Source organism: Haemorhous mexicanus, chromosome 11 (assembly GCF_027477595.1).
Source record: "Haemorhous mexicanus isolate bHaeMex1 chromosome 11, bHaeMex1.pri, whole genome shotgun sequence".
Taxonomy (NCBI): Eukaryota; Metazoa; Chordata; class Aves; order Passeriformes; family Fringillidae; genus Haemorhous; species Haemorhous mexicanus.
The window spans coordinates 23107285-23126532 of record NC_082351.1 but is presented as its reverse complement, the minus strand read 5'-3'; the positions used below and the strand labels follow the sequence as shown (position 1 = coordinate 23126532).

The 19248-nt window shown below is 48.2% G+C and overlaps 1 protein-coding gene across 1 annotated transcript; it reads right to left on the bottom strand.

Moving 5' to 3' along the window:
• Window positions 1-1571: 1571 nt before the first annotated feature.
• Window positions 1572-18724, bottom strand: ARL8B (ADP ribosylation factor like GTPase 8B). Its single transcript, XM_059856858.1, has 7 exons — window positions 18409-18724; window positions 9856-9936; window positions 9211-9284; window positions 8704-8797; window positions 8032-8099; window positions 7731-7801; window positions 1572-6360 (listed from the first exon to the last, which is right to left on the bottom strand). The coding sequence occupies exons 1-7, from the start codon at window positions 18529-18531 to the stop codon at window positions 6311-6313; spliced, it is 561 nt and encodes a 186-aa protein (XP_059712841.1). The 5' UTR covers window positions 18532-18724; the 3' UTR covers window positions 1572-6310.
• Window positions 18725-19248: the final 524 nt, after the last annotated feature.

The window sequence follows — 19248 nt, the reverse complement described above, 5'->3', positions numbered from 1 at the left end:
CTGCCGCGCCCCAGCGCTCCCGGAAAGGCCCCGGGGTGCCGGTGACAGCGGCTGGGCAGCAGCAGGAATTCCTCCATGGAAAGGGTGCTCAGGCTTTGGCACTGCCCAGGGAGCTCTGGAGTGCCCATCCCTGGAGGTGTCCCAGGAATTCCCGGAGGCGGCACTCAGAGCTCCGGGCCGGGGCCAAGGTGGGCACCGGGCACAGCTGGCACTCCCCGGGCTGGGAGGGCTGTTCCAGCCTCTCTGGTTCCGGGATTCGGTGACACTCGCGAGCCGCGGCTCCTGCAGCCCGGCCCGGGAGCACAGAGCGCGGCAGGGCAGGAGCCGCGTTCCCCGGAGCTGCGGTGGCAGGAAGCCAAGCCACGCTCCCGGGCCAGGATCCTGGAGGAGATGGACACACGGATTTCCATCCCGCAGTGCCAGCAGTGACTGGACAATACGTGGTGAGCAGAGCACCGGTGTGACCGCAGCATTGGTGGCGCCGGGCACGGGCTCGGGGACAGAGCTGCAGAAAACGAGCTGACAAATGCCAGGTGTGGATGTGGATGTGAGTGAACACACTCCGGCAGCACTGGTAAAACCAAACCTCGTGAAGATAAGCAAAAGAACAGAAAGAAGCCACAGCTGGGAGAGGTAAAGAGGAAACCCAGCTCTGAGCTACCCCAGCAACCTCAACAGCATCCAAGTCACTGGCTGTGAACTGGTCACTTGTCACTGAGCTGAGCTGCCCTTCCACGCTGGTGCTGCATCCTTCTACCAAGTGCCTGGTTTGTTAAAGGAAATGGGACAGAACGTGAAAAATGCCTGCACAAGAAAAAAAAAATAAAGGACTATTATGCACAGACAGACAAGCAGACAATAATGATCTGTCTTGAGCCTGTATTTGAGAGTAGTGCAGAAGTCAGGTCTTTGTTTTCCAATTATTGCAACAGGAACAGTAGGATGAATAAATCCAAACCAAGTATCACAACTCAGTGGTCCATCCAGAATTCCTGATGCTGACTTTGGGTAAAATCCTCTAGCCTGGACAATCTTTCAGTTCCCTTCCTCAGTCTGCAGAATTCATGGATCTTTTAAATGTTATCCAAACCAAGAAGGGACTTCATTATTGATTCTAAAAAGAGGAAAATTCCTTCTTGCTGCAAAGACTGAAGTATCCACACCCCAAATTAACACAATTACACAAAAGCACCTTAAGAGTTTACTTACTCTTGAGACTCTTGAGAAAACCCAAGTTCAGCTTTAAATTTCACACACCACAATTTTTTCTTCCTCTACTGACAAATCTGCTCTGTTTGTTGAATAATATGGTTCAGGAACTTCAACCCAACGGGTCTGTTCAGAGAGAAACACAGATGAGACCAACCAATGCTTCCAGCACCAGAACAAAAATAATCAGGAATGGGAATTTCACAGCCTGGCCTTTCAAAGTTGCCCCCACTGAGCACAAGGTTTACAGTCATTCTCCAGATAAAGTTATGCATTTAAAGTTAAATTAGGTAATGAGGGTTCTTAGACAGTTCTAGCAATAATAAATCAGCTATCCTACTACAGATGAATATGCAAAAAAGTGGTTTTCAACAACACTTTATTGAAGCACTTCAAAATTATCACAATGATACATGTTGCCTTTAACAGAATAAAACCTGTCATGTCATAATTAAAAGGCACTAATCCTGGCACAAAGGTCTACTTACCCACCTTCCACTGGGAGGGAAATAAAAACATCAAGTATTTCTCTTCTTTTACAGAGTATGTGCAAAGCCCCTGTGAGTGCCATTCTGTGTTTGCCATTGGAGTGACACGTAAGAGAAACCCCTGTTTCACCAAGACACGCTGAACATGCAGCAGCTGCAGCCCTGAAGCAGCAGAGCCCTCTCTCAAGGGTCATGCTCTGGTGAGACAAGTTCTGCACTCACATTTTGGGAACTAAAGCCCTGAAGCTCAAGCACTCACACATCATTTCTCCTTTAACACGATTCACTGTCAGTGTCAGCTTAGAAACGCAGCTAAATGTCCTGTTCTGCAGCCCTTTTTGGGATCCACACTGTCAGGGCCAGTGCAGGAGCAAGGCAGGGGAGCAGCGTGGGCATGCGGGGGAGCACAGTTCCTGCACAAAGCAAACCAGGACGTGCCACTGCACAGCCACAAATGACAAAGGAAACCTCAGGGAGTTCAAAGCTTGATAATCCTGCTAAGCCATACCTCAGGTTATTACAGATCCCTGCACAACACTCCTAGATTCAACAGACAGACTGTTTAAGGCATTTTCTTTGGCCTTTACTTCTACCACAAAGTGAAGATTATGCAGTTTGATTTGTCAGCACCCAAAATCTTTCCAACTTGTTTCTATCAAGATGCAAAGAGAAAACAAAAATCATTGAGGAACTGGATTATTGGTTCCACAGATGATGGAACAGCTCCACATTTGTGCATCTTTCCTGATGCCAAGTGGTGGGAGAGAGCTGCTCTGTGCAGCTGTCCAGCCCTCAGCTGTCCCTGGGTGATGGGAACTCCCCTGCTCTGTAACTGCACTCCAAGGAAGCACCACCCACCCTGAAGCTGGGAGGACAGGGACACTCCAAGGAAACTCTCCTGCAGTAGAGCTGTGGGGGCAAGCACAACCCTTCCTCATCTCATCCCTGCTGCTCCAGGAGCACTTGCACTGAACAGTGTCACCAGCAAGGACTGAGAGCTGATTTAAACCCCAGGACAGCACACAGTGCCCACACCCCAGCAGGTCACAGAGGCAGGACTGCTGTCCAGCTTCCAGGTATTCACCACCACACTCAGTGTCTGCCTTTTCACAAGAGCTGCTTCTCTTAACCTGCCAAGAGTCAAGACCTGCATCAGGGGAATTTCAGGACTATGTGACACAAGTATGACTATATTGATGTCAAATGCAATAATTTATGAAACTAAAATGCATCCCCAAAAGCAACTTTTGTGAAGAGAACGGGAAAATTAATCAGCCTCTTTTTACTGCCCATGCTCACTACAGAGCCTGAGACAAGTAATCACGGTGAGATTACATTTCTAGAGCACAGCAGCAGCACCCAAGTTCAGCAAACACCACTGCTAATGCCTGTGCTGGGCTCCACACCTTTATCAGGCCAGCAAAGATTTAACCTTGGACATAAAGGGCCAGATGAGTACTGGTTTCAGTCCAAGGCTGAGAAGGTGTTGAGAAGGAAACAAATCCTCCATTTCCCTTTTCAAAGAAAAGGTACCTGGCAAGTTACTCAAGCCCAGAACCAGAACAAGTGCAGCCACTCTGAGGGCTCCTTCCTGCCACAGCAGTAACCAAGGGCATCTGGCAGAGCAGTACCACAACAGCTGTGAAACCCAGCTGGGGGCATTGGGGAGGATTGCAAAAGTACCTGTTAGAGCACACTCATCTTGGGGGTTCCTGTGTCTCTCCCTGCTACTTACACCTAGAAACAGAAAGTGCTACTGAGATACCACATCAAGCAAAGAGCTGTGGGCCAGTTCATACCACAGCTGATTTACTGAATGATTGGTGCTGCTAGCACACCAACCAGGCCAACAAGGCTTAGTGCACTAACACAGTTTTCAGATTTGTGTCTGGAGACATTTTACTTTGACTATAAACTGCAGGGAGCTTGTTTTGCATGCAGGAAACTCCCAAAGAAATATGCACAGGATCTTTAACAGGTCACTAGTCTTCTCCCCAGCCGAGTTACACATGAAGGATGCTCCAAGACCTGCACTCAGGACTAAAAACTAACCAGACACAGCTCAGTAAGTCTGAAAGCTCACATGGAGACAAGACTGAAACAAGACATCCAATTTCTTACCATTAATTGGAAGATGCTGACTGACACTCCTATTAATTAATCGGTGTCCTAAGAGAAATTAATACAACAAAAACCTTTGGGAAGAACAGTCAGTGAAACTTCAGATTAAAATCACAGCAAAGATTTTGTTCAAGACCTCAGTCAACAAAAGCCTCACTTTCCACTGAGATAAGAATCCTTCTTTAATTGGCAGTGAATGATCAGGCACTGCAAGATCTGACACTTGTGTAGAAAAACAAAGGTTTTACTCCAGACACAAGAACCAAGCTTGCAGACACATGCATTTCTCTCCTGAAAACAGAGCTCCAGCAGGCTGCCCCTACTTCAGACCCTGCAGCTGACCAGTGCTTTTCACACACATAAAAAAGCCCTGCAATCTGCTCAGACTGACTCTCCGAGCTTGCTCAGGTAAGGTGAGCAAGCCCCAGGCCTCAAAGGTAGTTTTGTGAGCATTTCACTGGGATAGCTGAACCACAGAATAGAAATCAGCTCACGTATTTACCAATCCTTCTTCCCCCACTGGAATCTTTGGCAGAGGAGACAGACATCCCATTGTGTTTTTCCATGATTTCAGCCACATCAACTCAAGTCAGGCAGTTAAGTGTCAATACAACCCTCAAAACATAAGTTTATTGAATAAAGCTGAAGAGCAGTAAACCAACATATGCATCCACCTAAATAAAAAAAAAAAATCACGTATTTACAAAGTTCAGTAATTGTATAAGTTGTTCACATGCAGAGAGTAATGCACAGGTTAACAATTGGTAGTGTTTGGATGCCATAAACGCTGGAAGCAGTGAAGTAGATAAACACCAAACACATCAAGTTTAGCTATAGGCCAGTTAACTAAACAGTGACCTGGTCCCCCACAAAGATTCACACATTCTAGTTTAGTTTCCTTATGATAGGCACAAGCAAGTTTGCTAAATAAAAGTAACTGTAGCAGTTCTGGTGAACTCGGGACTACAGTAGCAAGTTAATACACCCTCTCCTCTACAGCACCAGAGTATGGAGTAATTGAAACCATGCTTCAGGGAACTGAAAGGGGACAGAAAGTTAAAATGTAACTTCAGACTGAAGGCAGGCAGCGTGTAGTGTCGGTGCAGCAGCGCCAGAGCTGGGACAGGACAGTAAGGCCATGGCAGTCTGCATTAACACTGGCTCTCAGAACGAGGGGACAAGGCTGCTCCCAGCCCGGGGCTCCCAGGGATGCAAACCACGAGAGGTGAGGAGTCACACACAGTGTGAGGCAACACAAGCAGCTGCACCATGGATCTGCACACACGAGTAGCTACACTGACACTGCTGGATGAACAAACCAGTCTTAACAAGGCTGTCCCTTTAAAAACGCTGAAGTCACTGAGAAAGTAAAGCTACAGAAACATTACAGTCTTGAGTTTATACACACTTCCCTAAGCTGCAGGAGCTAGTCAAGAGACAGGATCAATTCATTGGCTCTCTTGTGCTTTGACACAGCAAAACATTTCATTGCATCTGACAGGCTTTGCACATGGTTACATCGAGAAAGCAGGCGGGTCTAGAGTTGTCACAATAGCCCAGGTATTCCATAGCACCAGGTGAAACTGTGCCCAGCCATTCCAGGAGCAGGAGAGACACTGACTAGTACACACAGATTGTGCTAAAGGTCAACAACTGCCTTGATACAAGAGCATCAGTAATTTGGGTGTCATGCAGCTGCTCAGAATGCATGTTCTGGTTTCAGAGAGAGACCACGAGTATCTGGAGATAGAAAAATGTATTTGAACACAGCCTGATGTTCCTAGTGATTTGTTTTCATGCTGGAATACTCCAATTTTTGAAAGTTTGACAGAGCAGTCCATTCCCATTCCCCACATAAATGTTAAACAGAAGCAACAGAATGATTTTAAACAGATGACTTTCCTAATTCATCACGAGAGTTTTCTTTTTCAAGTGACAGGATCTCAGCTGTAGATTAGTGATGCTGATCTATGCCTTGTGCTCCCCTCTGCAAACAGTTTCCATTTCTCTGCTTACATACACACATCACATGCATCTGTGAGATCAATCAGTATCCCACAATTCACGCTTAAATGTTTTCTAACTACTGTATGTGGCATCTTACAGAATCTTAATGCTGTCAAGCATCAGCATCTTCAAGCCACTAAACACTAGAAATAAAACACTTGCTGAAAATCATATAAAAACCTGGCCCTGAAAAACCAGAACAGAGTGTACCATCGTAGTTAACATGGTAGAGATATTTCTTTAAAAAGCCCCCCCACAACCCTCCCACCACAGATGGTTGTAAAATAAATATTTGTGCTGACTTTATCATGACAACTCTAGTTGTTTTGTGACAGAATAGGAATACAAGTCTTCAGCAGTGCACATGAGAAATGAACCGTGAAAAGGCAGATTCTTGATACAGGATTTTTGGGTAGTATCTCATTATGGAGGGAAGTGGACAATTGAGATTATGGCCAACTGGTACTGGAGATTCCAGGAAGATTTCAGCTTCTTCTAGATTTTGAATGCTGAATAAGCCACTGAAGCGTGATATCTACAGGGAGAGAGAAGAGAAGTTCCACATTCAAGTGTCTGTATTGGCACAAGTGCCAAGGCTCTGGTATTCCAGTGTCCCAAACACAGGACAGGAACATCCCAGCCCTTCCCTAGAGTATGGCCCAGGGCAGATGAACACAATGATTTTCTGGATGTTTGCTGTCCATGCTTTGATCCCCTAACTGCTCAGCATCCTTTAGGTAACAATGACAGGCACTGCCCCACACATCCTGGTCCCTCAGTTCAGTCCATTTCTAGGAAAAGATATTCTTTCATGGGACACTTCACTGTGGCTCCAGTAACTAGTTTTAGATCAGCACTGCTCTATTCAGCCAGCCTGCAGCTCCTCCTCTGATGAGAACAAAGCTGGTTTAGCCCTGTGGTACAAGGCATCATGCTCCTCCCTGCCTGGAAGAGGCTCTCCTAAGGAAGAGAAAGGCCCTGCCTTTCCCTTGTGTTAAGCCTTGAGTGGATCTCCACAGAAGGGAGTCTCTGCTTCCATCCAGCATGTCTGAGCATTTAACTGATGCTAAGGTGATAGGGGCTTCTTGGAAGCCACAACTGCTCCACAGACTATTCTGTTTTCCTAGAAAGAAGCTTTTTTCCCCTACAAAGCCGTCCTGGTCTCCTTTAGAGTTTCTCCTGGGAGCATCACCCTGAAGTCTCCTCATCAGCAAACTCCTGTTACCCTAGCAATGCACCAGTGTTAATCCCATGGCAGCCATGGAAGGCATCAGGAAAAGGGTGGAAAGTGTTAAATTCTGTTTGCACTCAGCTGAGATGACTCAGTTTACTCACAAAGCTTATGGCAAACACCAGAGATTACAGGACATGGTTTCTGCTTTGAACTCAAGTTCTGAACCATATGATGTCTGTGCCAGAAAAAGGCACTGTTTGGCTGCAGGAGACTGGCAGATGCCACAACACAAACTGCTCTGATAACACAGCAAGGGAAGGTGATTATTTCAAGGGAAGTAATCTTGGGGAATAAACTTGAGGAAAAACTTGCTGTGAGTACTTGGCATCCTGACCAAGTGAGGCAGAGGTGAGAGCACCTGACAGAAGTATAAAATCATTCAGGCCAAGCCAATGGACTAGTCAGCTCTTTCCTGCAAAGTGACTGAAGAAAGGAGCAGATTTCACAGGGACTGGCATTTTTGGTAACTACAGCCCCTAAAACTTTAACACCAGTCAGGCTTCCTCACTGCCATCAGGAGTTATACTGAATTTAACCCATGCACTCACACACTGGTCTCTGATTTGTTCCTGGTTTCCTGAAGACAGGCAGTTTGTTTAAGAACTTAAAATCCCCCCAGTCCATCCTCTGACAGCACTTCATCATTCTCAGTGTTTTGGGTTAATAATTACCTATATTATCTTTCTCTTTGCAAGAAATTGAGTAGCAGCAGATTTCTCTGTCCTGAATAGCAGCAAGATTCCTAGGAAAGAGAGAACATGTCAGCACACATTTCACTGACACAAGGGCTCTTACTGACAATCTGAGCTGCTCCTCTTCCCCTTCCCCACACAACTTGTTCTGTACAATATTCAGTTACCTGCTGTTGCTGGGTTTTCCACTCATAAATGCAAGCTTCCTGATCTAATAACAGCACCATGTACGTGAATTTATTGAGGAAGAGAAATGTTTCTTAGCAAGGGTTAGACTTACATCTTTTCAATTAGCTGTTTCTCATCCAAAGCATTAGGAAGGTCTCTCTTATTTCCAAGTACTAGAACCTGAAATCCAGAGAAGGAAATGGTTGTGGCTTTGCTTAAAAAAAACCCCAAACAAACAGACAAAAACCCCAACCAAAACCAGAAAAGCAACAAACTTCAAGGGAGTCTCATGAGCAGTGCACACCTGCCTATTAAATCTAATGGAATGAGATATTTACAGTTAAACCAGATCAAGAAAGAAGACTGACCTAGTCACAGGGAAAGAGGGAGTACAAATAAACTGTTCTGTGCAAAGAGCAAGCAAGAGAAGACATCAGCTGATAAATCTCAGAACACTTGCAGCACACTCATTGAGATTCCCCAACTTACTCTACACTTCTGTACTACACTGTGGTTAACCTTCAGGCAATAGCACAAACTCATACTGTGGAATCCTCTAAACTACTGCTTCAATTGTATTTATGATGTTTTGTGAGCACTGAGTGAAATAAGAACACTGAAGGTCAAAAACTGGTTTAAGGCACTGGGGGCAGGCACTGTCCATGCTTATACTGACCAGTAAGGTTGGGCCTTATAATTCAGAGCTCAAGGCAGACTTCAGAGCTGCTCAAGTGATGCACATTCCTCAGAGACATTGAATGGTGTTTAAAGTGATGTTACTTACAGGGATTCCTTGTAACTGGGGCTTATCTAGAAGATTGTGCAGCTCATTCCGAGAGGCTTCTATTTTGTCACGATCTGCAGCATCTACCATGTAGCTTTAAAAAGAATTTCAGGTTAGGTCAGTGACACTGAGTTCCTGCAGAAACATCACTCTTTTCTTTATACTGACAGTTTTGGGCACATTCAACAAGGCTTTCAACAAAGCTAGGACTTCTGAGCAAAGAATTTAGTTCTTTAAAAAAAATTCTCTAAGACCAGAGCAGAAGGAAGATGCTTTGAGTTAGCACTGCCACCCAGTTCAGACAGGGAGGAGTTAGTACTCCAGATCAGACCCTGATAAAAAAACCCATCCTGAGCCCTGAACTCAGTCAGCCCTGAAGGTCAGTGTGGTTGCAGTTCAGGTTCAGAATCACAAGGAGAACTACAGAGTGAGGCATGCAGTGTTAGGGAGGCTCCCAGAGAAGAGAAGCCCGTGTGAAGGAAGCAGAGCTGAAGGAAGGACACTTACACAATAGCATTAACTCCTCTGCAATATCGCTCCCACATGCTCCGGAATCGGGGCTGCCCTCCTATATCCCAAATCTTAAGGCAAGGGGAGAAAGACAATTTAGCCATGCACTGTGTTTGAACATGTCAGGCAAAGATAAGACAAGAAATCACTACAGTTTTTCCTTTCTCCTTAAGCAGCTGCTTGACCCCTCCCATCTAAAACAGGAATAATCCCTTGCACAGCTGCTCAGAGCTTAGGGCCCAGCAGCAGGAGGTGCAAACTGGAGCACCTTGCACCAGATGTAACAACATCCCGTGTGTGAAGGTTACATACTGAGCTACACAAGAAAACACAATGTATTCACTTTTAAAACCTTCCCTTAAGCAAACTGATGAGCGGGAAAGCAGCATCTCAAACATTCAGATCTAAGCCAGACAGCATTATCACAACAGTGCTTTAACTAGTCCATGAACCTAGGAATCACACACAGATTCTCATTTCAGAAACTCCATAAATAAACATAAATGTCTTCTTAAGCTACTTGACAGATTTAGCTGAGCCTCTTCAGTGTTCTATATTTGCCTCAAGGCTGGAAGCAAAACAGAGCAAACATGTAAATTTCAAACTAGAACCTAAAGAAAACAGTCAACAATGGCAACATACCTTTATTGTAACATTACCCTTTGTAACTTTCCTCATGTTGAAGCCCACAGTAGGAATCATATCTTCACTGAATTGACCTGACTGGAAAACAGAAAAGAGAAAGTTAAATTTAGTGTTTATCTGACACAACCGGTTTACATAGTAAAATATCACAAGCTTTTTCTAACCATTCACCTCCCAACTGAAGGTTTTACGGCCAAGAAGTCGTGGATGTTAAATCCATGTGTACTGGAGCTTGTGTGAAGTCAAAGAACTCGTTTCTTACAAGCACTGAAATCGTTTCTCAAGCCTTGAGGCAGCCAGGGAGCAAAGTCACCTGGGAAAGAGCTTTGCACAGCTTAACAGATGGACAGCCAGGGCAAGGGGAGGAAGGAGCCATTCACCTACTTCTGCTGGAGCCAAGGCCGGCCCATCGGGATCTCCCAGTTACCTGGGAGCTAGAAATATCCAGAAGGGCTCCCTCTGATGCAAGCTGCTCTCTGGCCAGCCTTTGCAGCCCTAAATCACTCTTGTGGAGGAAGCCTCCAACCCACAGCTATGGGGTGACTCCTGAGGAGTGTTAAAGGCTGCAAAGTGGAAGGACCTGCCGGGTCAGCTTCCTGCCAGGCCAGTGTCCAACGTGGGCAGCAGTGGCAAATGCAGCTCCAGAAGATCTGAGCTTGTTTCCAGCATCATTCCCAGCTGGGACAGAGCTGCTGCAAACAGCACTGCACTGGAGAGCTTCTCCAGTGGCAGATGTTTTACTGTCTGTGACAGCTCCATCTGCAGCAGCTTGAGAGCCAAGTTCCCAACTATCTCCTGCAGCCGTAACAAGAGTTCTCAACACTACTACAGATTTCTCCCTTGGCTATTTGGCAGAAGGTGAATCAGCCACAGTGGCCATTATGAAGCTCACTACATCCATTATGTGTAATAGAACCAGACAGTCAAGCACGTTTGGAAAAATTAGGGTTGATCCCAAAGCATTCGGTTGTTTAATTAGGGTTTGGTATCACAGCAGCAAAGTCTGCATCTCTCCCCTGACACTGGCCAGAGAAGTTCCCTGGGGCTCAAAGCCTTTTGGGATCTCTAAACCAGACACACCACCCCAGAATTAGGGCCTGACTGCCCACAGGCTGCAAGGAGCAACTAAGCCTGACCAGGTGGCCATGAAGGGCAACAGCTCCTGGCTTGTATCAGGAACAGTGGGGCCAGCAGGACCAGGGCTGCACAAGGAGCTTGGGTCAGACCCTGCAGCACTGCTTCAGAAGCCACTCTACCCCTTCTAATGTGGCAGGGTGGGTGCCCAGTGGGAATGCCAGTCCAGGAGCTGCCCATTCCTGCCCGAAATGCCAGGGCCTGAGCTGCCCACTGCAGCCAGAGCGACCAGCACAGCTCCGAGCCCATGGTCAGCTCTGCTGCCACGCCTGGGGCAGCTCAGTTCAGCTCCTCAAACCAATCTTGCCTCTGAAGGGTCACTTGCCAGTTGCTCAAGCACCACAGCATTCCTGCCTCCACATTCCTGCCTCCACAGTCACACCCCACACCCACAGCTCCTATCCCAGTGTCTCCCAAGCACTCCCTGAGCCTCCATCTCTGTGCTGCTGAGCCTTACCCCAGATGCTGCCAACTATTCCCACTCAGATCCTTCCAGATCCTTCTCTCGAGAGCTGTTCTTATCAATAGGAACACACATTCCAAGAACCTCCTGGACTCATCACCTCCCTGCTGCGTTTATTTCCAGCAGACAAGTGGGAAGCTGAGGTGCCCTATGAGAACAAGGCCTAGCCACAGTGAGACTTCTCCCAGCAGCTTAAAGAGGATTTTGGTGCCTCTTCATGCTGGGCTGGGTGGTCTCTAGAAGAGACTCCTACCAGGATATGTGCCTTGTTGGCCTTCCCACTGATTCCTACCCATAAACCACCTTATCGTGACCCTCACCAGGCTCTAGGCTGCCCAAACACTCCCTGCCCATCCCCGTGAGGAGTTTACAGCCCTCCCTTGCAGCACTCACTGTGCCACTCATCCCACTAATTGCAGTACCCATTTCATGTTCTCCCATTGCTCTTTCAGGACAGATTCCTGCAGATTGGAGCAGCACTTCATTTGCCACATCTTTAATGTAATGTTGAAATTACTGTGACCCACCACAGGGAAACTTGTACAGAATCTTCAGGAAAGAATGCTGCTGCATCTGATTCCTTCCCAAGTGCTCACTACCCACGCTGCACATCCCCAAACTTGTTTTGACTTGCTTAAAACCTCAAACCCTTAAAACTGCAGTCACTCAGTTGAGTTTCAGCTGCCTGTTCTCTGCTTTGCAGAGGGACGATCCAGAGCTGACATAAACATATGGGTCAGCTCAGGTCTTCATTTGAGAGACCTTCCCTGACGTGAGTGTGAGTGTTCCTCTGCTCACTGAACCCAGAGGAAGCTATTGGAAGTCCCCTTCTCTTTTAAGACAGGTCAAAAATTGGTTAAAACGATTGCAAAGGATTTTAGCAGCAGACAGTGATCTCCTTTGATGGATTCTGCTACCACATTCAACTGCCTTGGCCCAGAAACTGTTCTCTACACTCAGAATTTAGAGGGCTTTTGTTTACTACCTCCTCAGAGGAAAAAAGCCAGGAATTCTGCTTCAACTTAGAGTATTCATATGCAAAAGCTACTCTGAAGAGCAGCACAAAAGGAACATACTTTTACTAGCAGTGACTTGGTTTGAATCAGCCTTCCCTCCCAGAGCAGAGTACTGGGTGCTATCACTGTGTGCTCACAATAAGATGCTTTCTCCAGAAACACCAGCTTTAAAACAAGTTTGATATGTACAGCAGTATTTTCAATTTCCCATGGGAAAGCCTTTGGCTGTTGTCACACACAGCAGCACTGCTCAAACACTCATCAAGGACAGCAGCCTTGTTTTCAGCACTGGAGCCCACCCCAGCAGGCAGACCCTGAGCTCCCTGCAGGGCTCCTGGAAAGGCAGGAGCTGTCCCAGCAGGGATTCTGCTGGAAGCCTCAGCCCCGAGTCACAGAGCACCAGCACAAACCGAAGGTCACCAAACAAAGTTAACTCCAAGCCTGTGGGAGATAGGGGCCAGGGAGACTAAACAGAGCTGATTTCAGAGGCCACATGCCCAAAGAACCCCCAGGACTAATCCTTCAGCCTCCTGGCTTAAGAGATGCTCCCTTCAAAGCTCCTGGAGAACCCAAACATGAGATTTTAGAGCAGCGTGAACCCGCTTACCCGGATGAGTACTTATGCTGGATAAGGATTATTCAGAGCAGCAAAACTGCATCCAGACAGAACTAAGGGACTTTATTCCATGGATCAGTTTGGGTTCACCTCACCTGGTATCAGTGGCAGCACTAAATCACAGACTGCAGCATTTCTGAACAAGCCAGCTACAGGTACAGTTCATTTCCCAGAGGAAAACTCAGGACAAGTGTTTAACTTGCCACCCCCTGACATTCCAGAAGTGTACAAAGGATGCAAGTTTAGTCTCTTTTATAATTTAATTAATATTACAACAACCTTATTAAACCTACCATTTCCAGTTGTCATGAGTCAAACCATAAACCAAACAAAACACATTTGGATTTCTTCATCTGCCTCACGAAAACCATAAGCTACAACCATAAACTCAAATTCCAGGGAGTTATGGAATAGTAGAGTGGTTTCAATTGGGAGGAACCTCCAAGCTCATCCAGTTCCACCCCCTGCCATGGGCAGGGGCACCTTCCACTACCCCAGATTGCTCCAAGCCCTGTCCAGCCTGGCCTTGGACAGCTCTAGGGACTGTCAGCCCCCTAAGCAGCTTGATTCTGATTCCACAGCCTGCACAAGGACATTCTTTGTATCATCAGAGAAGGTCAGGGCAGCCTTTAGTTTGCATCTCATAAAGCTGACATGATTCACTACTGTTATGGGACCAATTTCTTCATACAGGTTTTGTTATCACGCAGCAAAGATTGTTTTATCTTTAATCATAATACTTTTCATCCAGCTAGATGAGATCACAAACAAGCTTTACCAACTAGGAGACAACACCATTGGAGTATGGAATCCAGCCAGGACACTCCCAATCCACCTGAACCAGAATATTACACTAAACCCTGCTGCTCATCCCTAAAAATTTCTTTCTTTTCGCACTAAGAAAAAATGCTGCATGTCTCCAAAATGTCTTCTTAGAAAAATGATTTTAAAAGCAGTGCAATTTTAGCATTATATCAAGCTACCCCTACACTAAGCCTCCTCTGCAACACTCATAGCCTCAACCAAGCAGTGCCTCATAAATGGACAAATCAACTTTCTACAGTCCAGCTTCCTTCTTTAGGAAATACTTCAGTGTTCCAGCCACTTGTGATCATGATCAGAAGCCTACACTCCAGATTAGAAACTTCAACCCCTGGAAGGCTTCCCAACAGCACTTCCAGGAATGATTCCTGCAGAAACCAAAACAGTGGTATATGACAAGAAAAGGCACTTTTATTTCCGCAGCCCCGAGTTTAACTGAATATTTAAAAGGACATGGACTGCTTAGGAAATATCTACAATAAAGAAGGCATATGTCTGTCTAGAAGGCAGTCCTGTAAAGAGCTCAGGACATTTCATGTTTCTGATAGTCAAGAAAAGTGTCCTTATCCAGATGTTACCACTTAAAGCTCTGCCACTGCTTACAAAGTGCTCTACAGGAACTCAGGACCAAGATGGAAAAAAGAGATTCTGATTTCAGCCACCTGTTTTAGCCCATCTAGGGTACAGCAAGCAAGGCCTCCAAGAAAGGGTCTGAGTCACCTCCTAGGAGCTTTATTAGCTAATGAAGTGATGCAATGCATTTCAAGAGACTTCTGCCATTAAGAAACACTTCACATTTTATCAGCCTTCTCCCTCAGCCAGTGTGTATGAAGTGACAACACACGGGATTTATGGCCTACCTGGGTGGTTCAAAAGGCATTAAAACAGCAGTGGAGCTCTTCAGAGCAATATTTTTCTGCACTTCTCTGGTGTGACTTCTTCAAGTCAAAGTTACTTCGAACAGTCATGAGAACAGAAGGAAGTTGCAGCTCCCAGCTGGCCAAACGAATCTTTCGTTGAGAGGCACTTCAGGAATTGCCTCTCTCTAGAAACCACAGCCTCATTCCAACACTTGCCAGATATTCCAAAGTTAAAAAACCAACCGCGCTAATTCAGGCTCTGACACAAATCCTAAAGAGGGACCTTATTTACCCTGTCACCACAAACAGGTTGAGTTTAGTTCTTGAACCTGGTAACTGTATCAGAAAAGTCCAGCTTCTCCTACTCCTCCAGATCTCTGCTCACTGAGCATCAGGCTAATGAGCTTCAGTGCCAAACACCTGGATCAAGGATCAACCTACCAGGCGTCAGGCAAACTTCTACAGAAACCCCAGGCCACGCCACTCTTCCATGCAATAGCTGTGGAGGCTGCAGGGGTGCCCCATTGTTCCCCAGCTGCACAGTGCCTCGTTCCCCTGCAGCACGCCTGCAGGGCTGTGGGCAGGCTCAGCTTACTTGAGTCGTGTTTCAGTGGCCTCACACAGCCCCAGCAGCCCCACCTGCTCCCCACAGCAGCACAGCCACGGCTCCCAGCTCCAGCTGCCAGGCTGAGAGAAGGTGGGAATGGCCACGAGCTGCAAACACCACAAGATCCTGCAGAGGCTGTAAATAATGGGCATTTCCAGGGCTCGGCTCAGGAGCTGACAATTCCAGATGCGATCCTGGGATGACATGCAGTTTCTCTGAATAAGAGCCACAGGCCATTCACATTAGGAAAATTAGGACCAGGAAGAAATGATATCCTCCCTTGTGAGCAAGTTTACTCACATACATGGAAAACTTATGCTTAATATCTAATTAGAGACAGTGACTAATGCAGAGCCTTAGAAAAGCAGAAGCTGCGTTAGCTGAATCCAGCTCTAACGAGATTTCACTGCTAACGATGGGTTTTAAACCTAATCACACTCAGCACAGGAGGGTTTGGGTTGGAAGGGACATTCAAGCCCATCCAGTGCCACCTCTGCCACGGCAGGGACACCTTCCACTAGCGGAGGCTGCTCCCAGCCCTGTCCAAGCTGCCCTTGGGCACTGCCAGGGATCCAGGGGCAGCCCCAGCTGCTCTGGGCACCAGTGCCGGGGCCTCCCCACCCGCACTGGGAAGGATTTATCCCTAATATCTAATCTAACCTCTGCATCTCAGTTCAAATCCATTCCCTCTTGTCCTCTCTCCAGGCCCTTGTTTAGCCTGATTACAAATCAAGTGTTTGTTTACACCTGGGAATAAGCATGATCAAATCTAGAAAAGGATTATTCTAGAACTGGACTGTCTGCCCCTCGTGGCCTGTCCACTTCAGCAGCAGTCAGGCCTTGTACCAGCTTCCCTGTGTAACTGGTTGAGTTTTCCCTCTAGTTCCATTTGCCTGATTTGATGGGCAGAGATGACATTAGACACTTCTACTGGATTAAACTCACTGTTGTCAGACTGGCAGCAGCCCTTTGTTAGGCAGCACACAACCTTCTAAGCCACACCGAGCTCCTGGTGTGCACTCCAGCCTTCAGAGCTGTCCTACAGGACATCTTGCTGTGTCATTCCTTTCATTTCAGTTTTGAGGAATCCCAACAGCCTCATCCACCCAAACCATTAACTGGCCTGCAGAGAGCAGTTGCTCTTTTCCTGCACTCATTCCCAAATGCAGACTCTGAACTAAAGTCAGTCAAGGAAGCAAGTAAGAAAACAGCTCTGCATGCCATGGACTGCACTGCTCTAAAAAATGATTTTGCACTGGTAACTGAAGCTTATGCCATTATTTTGTTTAAACCAATAATACAGACCCTTGGGCAAACCCTTTCCCTCTGTTTTTTGTGTAAAGACTCACCAGATTTCCTAATTAAAAACTTCAGAAATGTGACCCTATGCTTCCAAACTAAACCAGCTAAGGAGGCTGTGTCAGCTTGCTCAGCAGCTTCCTCCTTGCCCGGGGTTTTGCAAGGCTCCCTGAATGGCACTCACTCAGATAAATGCCTGGGTGTGATCCTAACATGTGGCTGAAACCTTGCAAGATTCAACCCCCGCAGAGGAGGTTGGAAACAGACTCCAGCTTTACTTAGGGAAACTTCTCCCACTGGAGACAACTTAGATGGACTCTGATGTGCAGCTACTACAGCTCTGACTGCTGCACATACCTGCCTGCAGTGAGTTTCACAGGTTACTCCCCAAACTCGTGCTGCTGCTGCTGTTACTATAAGGAAGCAAAGCATTTTTTTGTCAAGTGCCATCACCAGGAGGACTCCAGAAGATGAAAAGCCTGCCAAGAGCCCCCAGCTGCAGAAACACTCCAAGCAGCACCAGCTCAGCAGCCACTGACTGAGGCTGTACAACAATCTCAGAGCTCCATTTCTACAAATCCAAGCCAAGATGTATTGGCAGACTGTGAAAGAAAAGGTTCCTGGCATTCCTGGGTTACTCCAGAAACTTTTAGCTGACAGCTAGTCAGAGAGGTTACCTTTCAAGAAGTAACCCATTTTCCATGATCATCAGGAGCCCACTGAGTGCTCACACCTGAGCTACACGAGGGCTTGGTTACGGTTTGCCAGGATGTTTGTCAGTGTGCAAGGATGATGCATAACTGCAAGAGAATGAAAGTCCTTTTCCCAGCCACTAACTCATTCAACTGGCACTTAAATAAATACATTCTTACAAGTACTCCATGGTGCTAAGGACGCAGCCTCAAAAACCAAGAGACAAGCTGAAGGTGTGCTCACTTTGAAGCTGGAGACATCAGCTTTCTCATTCTAGGTGCACTGCACTCAGGTCACTCACACCCCCTGAAAAACCAAAAGACACCCTGGCTGCCCATTTCAGGAGCTCCCAAAGTCCAGCTTGTCTCCTGGAATGTTTTCCATCCCATACATCAGCAGAGCAGGACACTAATGAAGATGAACATGCCATTTAGGCAAAGCCACTCTTTATCTCATTCAACAATGGAACAGCTTCGTGTAGGAGTATTCCCACACCCTTCCTTTACCTGCTCCAGGCACATCACCAGATCAGCAGGCCCCAGTGCAGCAGTTTGCTGCTGATGGGCTTGTGCTTGTGAGCTGTACTTCTTAGCTAAGTTGTACCTTAAGAGAAAGCAGATTATTTGATATGGGTTCCAGCAATCGATAAGCAAATATTTGTGAGGAGAACCGTGAGTGGGTGCTGACACTTAAATGATTTAGGACTACCGAAAAGCAGTCAAAGGGAGGCGGCAGCTGAAGACACACAATGTTATCTCCACATCTGCTAACAGAGCCCCGCCACACCGACAGCCTGACTGGAAAGCGCCTTCAGTGCCCGCTGTAGGCCGAGCCCTGCTGTGAGATCGGTGTCCCCGCGGGTCCCATTAGCCACAAAGGTTTCGGGAGGCACGGCAGCCCCCGAGGCTCAGCCATCCCCCCAGCGAGGGCTCACAGGCTGCCCCCCGGCCCGGCTCCATCCCCGTGGCCTGGCCCGGCGCGGCCCCGCTCCATCCCCGCGGCCCCGGGCCGGGCTCAGGCCGCCGCCGGCCCCCGCTCACCGCGATGACATTGACGAAGGTGGTCTTGCCCGAGTACTGCAGCCCCACCAGGGTCAGCTCCATCTCCTCCTTCCAGAAGAGCGAGCGGAACCAGTCGAGCAGCCGGGACAGCAGCGCCAGCATCGTGGCGGCGGGCGGGCGGGCCGGGGGCGCTGCGGGCCGGGCCGGGGGCGCTGCGGGTTGGGCCGGGCGATGGCTCCGGCGGGCCGGGACGCTGCGGGCCGGGCTGTGCCGGGCTGTGCCGTGCCGAGCCGCGCTGGGCTGTGCCGGGCGCTGCTCTCGGCCGCTCCGGGACACCCGCGCTCGTCCGGGCCCGGCTCCCCCCGCCGCCCTCACGTGACGCCGCGGTCACCCGGCCCCGCCGGCCCCGCCCCGCCCAGCAGCGCCCCCTGGCGGCCGGAGGACCCGAGGCGGGAGAGGGCGGGGCGGGGCGGGGCCGCCATGTTGGGTGTGGTGAGGAGTAACACCACCCCCCCGAGCCGCCATGTTGGGTGTGGTGAGGAGGAGGGTGTGACAGACCTGAGCCGCCATGTTGGGTGTGGTGAGGAGGGCTGTATCACACCTGAGCCACCATGCTGGGTGTGGTGACGAGGGGGAGGTGACACACCTGAGCTGCCATGGTGGGTGTGGTAAGGAGGGGGGTGACACATCTGAGCTGCCATGGTGGGTGTGCTGAGGAGTGACACCCCTAATCCTACCATGTTGGGGGTGGCGAGGACGGCTGTGTCGCCCCAAGCCCGCCACGGAGCTGGGTGGGCGGTGGTGACACCCCTGACCCCGCCATGGAGCAGGCCCAGCCCTGCCCTCTCCACCATAGGCTCCATGAGGTTGGGGAAGACC